Source organism: Miniopterus schreibersii (assembly GCF_964146895.1).
Source record: "Miniopterus schreibersii genome assembly, chromosome: 14".
Classification (NCBI taxonomy): Eukaryota; Metazoa; Chordata; class Mammalia; order Chiroptera; family Miniopteridae; genus Miniopterus; species Miniopterus schreibersii.
In genome coordinates this window covers 39,875,169-39,881,515 of record NC_138114.1, presented here as the reverse complement: position 1 = coordinate 39,881,515, position 6,347 = coordinate 39,875,169, and the positions used below count along the sequence as shown (strand labels likewise).

The 6,347-nt window shown below is 65.0% G+C and overlaps 1 protein-coding gene across 1 annotated transcript; it reads right to left on the bottom strand.

Moving 5' to 3' along the window:
- Nucleotides 1–547: 547 nt before the first annotated feature.
- TLX1 (T cell leukemia homeobox 1) lies at nt 548–5,908 on the bottom strand (the record flags this gene model as incomplete). Its single annotated transcript, XM_081158032.1, has 3 exons — nt 548–770; nt 3,128–3,329; nt 5,344–5,908. 3 exons carry the CDS (start codon nt 5,906–5,908, stop codon nt 548–550), a joined length of 990 nt encoding a protein of 329 aa, XP_081014158.1.
- Between the last annotated feature and the right edge of the window lie 439 nt (nt 5,909–6,347).

Below are 6,347 nucleotides of genomic sequence, written 5' to 3'. Positions count from 1 at the left end.
AGTGAGAATCCAGGGTAAGAAGGCTATGGCCCTGCATGTGCATGACACTCTGCCATAGGTCCCCTGAGTGTGACTCTGGGGTGGCACCAAGAGGGACGGTGAAATCACCTCTGTGTGGGCCTGTGGGTGTCGGTGTGTGATGAGGGGTGGGATACAGAGAGGAGGTTCAGATGACAGCCCATGCTGTCCTCTGGGGACCCCCGGAAGCCCCCACTTCCCCCGACTCTCTCAATCCCACGTTAAAACTCCGAGTAAAATAAAACAGACGCAAACTGAGACGGCTCTGAACAGTTTTAGAGAGCGCAGGACCGCTTGGGAATCTGGGAGTAGGTCGCGGGTCCCTGTCCTCCGCGATCGATCATTTCTTCTTTTCCACCGAAGAGAGGAAGAGGAACAGTTTTGGCGAGCACGCAGGCCCCTGTGGAGGGGCGCAGCGGCCCCCTCGGCTGCAGTCGCAGGCCCGCAGGGCGGGAGAGGGTCCTTGCCCTCAGGCCTCAGCGGCGACCCCTTGGCTGGGCCGGGGTCTCCCCGGGTGGAGTGGGCAGGCTCACTCGCAGGCCGACGCCACCGACGTGACGCTGGTGATCTTCGTGGAGTCGTCCGACCACGGCTGCAGGTTCTGCAGGGCGAAGAGCGACGAGTTGTGAACGCAGAGCGGGTCGGCGGGCAGCGGCTGCGCCAGGCTCTTCTGGAAGGCCTCCTGCTGCAGCTGCAGGAGGATGCGGTTCGCCTGCTGCCTCTCGGCCTCGCGCTCCTCCGCGGTCTGACGCCTGCACCGGGGACAAGCTGTTACCCTCGCCTCCGCGCGATCCCGGGAGGTAGCCCGCGCCGGCGCCGCTCCCCTCGGCGGCGCCCGGCGCCCAGCTTGGGCCCCTCTAACGCATTCCCGCATCTTGAAGGTCCTGACTCCGACAGCGACTGGCAACCCCAAAAGTAGATGGAACGTAATTATATCAGGGAAGCTGTGGCAAAGTCCCCTAGGCAGGCAGCTGGGGCTCCTCGTCTGCGCGCGGCACCCACACGCCAGCCTCGAAGGGCGCAGCCAAGGGTAAAATGGCCCCTCACCTCTCCCCAGCTCTGAGGAAAAGCAGACACCCCCGTCCCAGCCGGAGGGGCCTCACCTTCCCCACCAGTCCAGGGCAAAGGCAGGGGCGGGCGGATAGAGCTGCACTGCCCGGCCTCTCTTCTCCCTCCCCCCGCAAACGTCTCCCAGGCCTTCGACCCTCCGAGCCCTGTGCCCGGCCGGGACTGCCGCCCGGCCAGCCGGCTTCCTCCGAGGCGGCCGGGAGGCGATGATTCACTGGCTCAGTTAATGCCCCCCCTCCGCCCCGTCAACTGAGATCAAACGTCTGTCTCTAAGGTGGACAGATCTAATGGGAGTCCCCGGGGCCTCCAGAAGCAATTTGTAGGCGATCGATGAAGCCGCGCAAAGCCGGCGAGGGCCTCTCCCCGCGACGGCCGCCGGCCTCCTGCCCGCCGCCCCTTCTTGCCTTTCCCTCTGCGCCTCTGGCTCTCGTCTTCCCCTTCTTTCCTGCACTTTAAGCTGCTGGACTGTTTTCCTCCTTTGGGCTTTGTATCTTTCTCTCTTGTTTTCTTTCAACCCCACCCCACCCCCCTTTGGCTCTCTCAAAATTAAGGGAATTTGTTAGAAACGAAAATGGAGGATTTCCTCACCCATTGCTTTCCTTCTTTATACATAAGAGTCCCTTAGGCTGCCTGGTTTCCTTTTCTCCCCTGGGTGGGGTATCTATCTCTGCCCCGCTTTGCGTTTCAGTCTCTCTCTTTGCCTGCCACTCTTTCTCTGTCCCCGACCTGGGGGAGGGGGGCGCCTGGCTCCCTCCCCCCCCCCAGCCTACAGCCCTGAGCCGGCCTTGAGAACACCAGCGTCCCCCCTACCCAGCTAGCCCTGGCTCCCTCTTTAACTAGCTTTCCAGAGGTCTGAAGCTGGTCCCCCACCCCTTCCCCAACAGCAGGAATGTGGGGAGGGGAGGGCAGCAGACTCTCGGGGCAGTGGCTTCCTTTGTGGCCACGACGGGCGGAATCCCGGGCAGATTCCTCGCCTTCATTCAGTAAGAGAGGAAACTCCAATTCCTTCCTCCCGCCCCAGGCCCGCCCGGCCCGGCGCCGCCGCCTTAGCGCAGACTCTCGCGCTCCCCTTGAGGGCTGGGCTGGCGAGAAACTCCTGGCAGGCGTGGAACCGAGGGTGCGGGCTGGATGCGCGGAGGGTGCAGGGGCGCGAGGGCCGAGGGGAGCAAGCGCTGGTGGTGGGAGAATAAGGCTGCCTAGGAGTCTGGGGGACACGTTTGTTCACAAGAGAGGGAGGGAGGGAGGAAGAGAGAGGACAGAGGTCGAGGTGTACGCAGGCATAGGAAAAGTTAGTGTAGCCGCGGGTGTGTGATGTGAGAAAGGGGTCTCTCTCTCTCTCACACACACACACTCACACACACACACACACACACACACACACACTCACACACTCACACACACACACACACACACACACACACCATCTGTTACTAATTGATTCCGGGTTCAGTGGGACCCTCGAAAGCCCCGCCGCAGCCGGCGCGGATTGATCTTCCCCTTCCAGTGTGCGGACCCTGCTGCTGGAGGCTGGGGGTCGCGGGAGGAGGGAGTGAGCGGAGCCCAGGCCGAGGTCTGGGGCCCCCGACGCTCTGCAGGGAGCCCGGCTGGGGCGCACAAACAGGGCGCGGGCTATCCGTTCTCCCGCCTCCGGAATAGTGGAAGTACCTCTGTAAGTGCGAGTTTGCGCGAACAAAAAGCCGCGCAGGAACTCACTGATCCTGATAGCCCGGGCTGCATAGACGGCCCTAACCTGCTGTTTCCTCCAGCAGCGGCTGCGGTCGGCCGCGTTTACGCCGGCCCTGGGTGTGCCCGCCACAAAGCCAGGAAGCCTCCGGTAGAACAGAGCCGGGGCTCCCCAGCCCCATCTCGGTCATGGGCCTCGCTTGCTCCCACTCTCCGTAAGCCTAGCAGGAGCTTCTCACTCCTCCCGACAGACTGGAAACCCGGAGCGGGGGGAGTGTGAGCGCCCCGAGAGGCCCGGAGCCTTGAGCGGCAGACACTGCGCCGCCCGCGCCGCGCCGCGCCCGCCCCGCGCGCTCACCTCCACTTTGTCCGCCGGTTCTGGAACCAGGTTTTGACCTGCGCGTCAGTCATTTTGAGCGCCTTGGCCAGGGCTGCGCGCTCTGCCGAGGCCAGGTACTTCTGGCGGTGGAAGCGCTTCTCCAGCTCACAGATCTGCAGGCGCGTGAAGGACGTGCGCGGCTTCTTCTTCTTGGGGGGTGTCCGGTTCTGATAGGGGTGACCTATACGGCGTGTTACAGTGAAGGGTGAGAGGGCCACTGGAGCGGGAGACAGACAGACGGCAGAGGCAAGCGGCAGAGCGTCAGGAGGCGTCCCAGGCCCGACACCCCGCGAATCAGCGAGCATAGCGGCTAGACCCCACGGTCAAGGCCTGGTTCCTCCCGTCGGCCCCCAACTCCAAGCCGGGCGGGAAAGGGCTCCCTCCCGCCGCCAAGCCGCAGTTGCCGCCGCTGCCACCACGAAGGCCTCCCTAGTCCTGGGCGCCCACGTGCCCAACCGGACACCGCCACAGTCACCTCCCCAGTCTCCCTGAGGCGAGCTAAAGACAGCAGCCCCCCACAGCTTCCCACAGCCCCAGGCCTCCAGCCTCAGAGAAGCTGCCCCACAGTAAGAGGCTGGATCCTGACCTAAGCCTCCATCACACAGCGATACACACAGACGCATCACATAGAACAGTGGCAAATTACAGCTCTGTACATTCTAACAAGGCGGCAAGCAGATAAACACAGACACACACAGGACACAGGGCAACACAAGGGAACACGAGGCAACAGCCATATATTCCCTCAGAACCGTCTTTAGACCTGAAGGAAGGTTAGATGGGCTGTGGCTCCCCTGGGGAGGCCGATGTGGAGAACCTTCCATCAGACCCGGGGCCAGTGGGTTCCAGGCTGGGGTTCCATCAGAGTCCTTCAAGCCTGGCCTGGCCTGGGTAGGGGAGAGGAATGGGCACCAGGCCTTCACTCCCCAGGACTGAGACAACTTGGGTTGGGACAGTGGGGCCCCTTGAGTACAGGGCCCTTCCCGGAGGCCCAAAGTGGAATGGCTCTTCTGCCTCTGTGAATATCCCCTTTCCCCCCAACTTTTGCCACAGACCCAGAGTCTGAACCAAGGTTCCGAGGTTAGAACAGGAGCAGGGGCCTGTGGTGCCTTGGGGTCTCCCAGGCTATGGTCTAGCTCTAAGCTGCCTATCATCCCCCTCTCACAGTTGGGCCCTGAAGCCGGAGCCCCACGGGAGTCCCGGCCTGCGCCTCCCGCCTCCTCTCTCTGAGGCCGGGTCTGGAACCCAGACTCAACTCACGGCTGCTTCCCAGCGGGCGCGGGGGCCTGGCCGGGCGGGAGGGTAATACTCTCGGACCCAGGGAACGCCACGGGAAGCGGGAAGTGAAGCCGGGCAAAGGGCCCGCGAAGGAGCGAGGGCTGAGCGCCGAGAGCGGAAGCGGGGAGCGCAGGGAGACGCGACGAGCGGAGGAGGGCGCGGCGGGCGGCGGAGGGGCTGCAGCCGGCGCCGCTGAATGCGTAATTGTCCCGGGAGGAGTCTTTTGCTGGCCAGTCGATCGTGGGCCTGGCGGGTGCATTATTTACTCCGGGGGCCTAGGGGTAGGAGGTGCGGGGAGGACGCCGAGCCCGGACAGAACGAAATGGAAGCGGGTGGCTCAGCCTCAAGCTGCCACCGACCCGGACGAAGCCCGCAGTTCAGAGAGAAGGGCCCACCAGCTCTGATGCTTTACGCGGGCTCCTGGCCTCTGTTGGCCCGCAGAGCAACAGACACTAGAGCTGGAGCGGGGCGGGGGGGGGGGGTCAGGAGTTGGGGAACCTGTTCGTTCCTTGCGTCGGATTGTGGGTCTCGCCGCCTCGGCCAGAGAACGGCCGGGACGGAAGAAATAGTTCGTTCACATCGCGCCCCTTCTCTGAGATTCCCGAGCCTCAAATGCGGGTACAAAGTGTCCCGAAGCTACATTTCCCTTCCCTCCGCCTGACCGGGCCCAGGGACTCCGAGAGCGCTTCTCAGAGCTGGGGTCCTGCGGGAGAGACGCAGAAGGCCAGGCTGGGAGAACTCTTCCAGCATGGCGATTCCTCGAGCATAGAAGGGTGGCAGGCGGTTGAACTTAGGGGAAGCACCAGGAGGAGCTGAGCGAACAGGTACGCAAAGGGGGCTGCGGGGAGCCACGAAGGGGTGGGGGGAGCGCAGAGCCCGGGCCGCGGCTAGGCGGGGCGCGCGCGGGCCGGACTCACCTGTGAACCTGTCCTTTGTGTATCTGCGGTTACTCTCCATCCAGGGGAAGGTGAGGCCGGTGAGGTTGTTGACACCAGGCACGGCAGGCACCGAGGGCACCGTTGGCAAGCCGGTAGCCAGAGGCTGGGGGTGGGCCACCGCTCCAGCTAGTGGCCTGTGCGCGGGGACTCGAATCACCCCCGCAGCGCTCAGCGCCCCTCCGCCGCCGCCGCCGCCGCCGCCGGGACCCGGGCCGCCAGCCAAGGCCATGTTCACGTTGTAGGAGCCCGGCAGCGGGCCCATGCTGCAGGCACCGCCCCCGCCGCCCGCCGGGCCACCGGGACCGCCCGGGCCGCCGGCGCCGTAGGCCCCCGCGTTCCCGGCTCCCGCCCCGGCCACCGGTCCCCCGCCGCCGTAAGCGTAGGCGCCTCCGACCAAACAGCCAAGGCCGTATTCTCCGTCCTGGAGGCGTGAGTTTGGCCCCATGCAGCCTCCCTGGTCCGGGCTGTTGAGGATCTGGTCGATGCCGAAGCTGATGGGCTCCGCGTGGCCGGGGTGGAGATGGTGTGGACCCAGGTGCTCCATGCTGGCCCCCGGGCCCGGCCCCGCGGGGGGGCCTGGGCGGCGGGGCTCACTGTTTTTCGCTCTGGGTGCAGCGCGCAGGGGCGCGAAAGCAGGAGCGGCTCCTGGCTGCGTGGAGACTTGGAGGCGAAGTGCGCGGCAAGGCTAAAGTAGGGGGGAGGGGAAGGAGAGAGGGGGCGCCGTATTCTACTCCTCTCCGGCTGCTCCTTCCCCTCTCCCGCTGCTCGTTCGCTGTTGACTCTGGGACATCAATCACGGGGCGAAGGAGCCCGGTGCGAGGGAGCCCAGCCGTTCGGACCGGGTCTCTCCATTGGCTGTGCGCGGAGAGGAGCCGCGTGAATGACGGCGCGGGGGAGGGGCGGGGCCGAGGAGGGGGAGGCCGGGAGCCGAGACAGATGCCGGAGGAGCCAGAGACAGAAGGACAGAGACTGAGGCTCAGAGA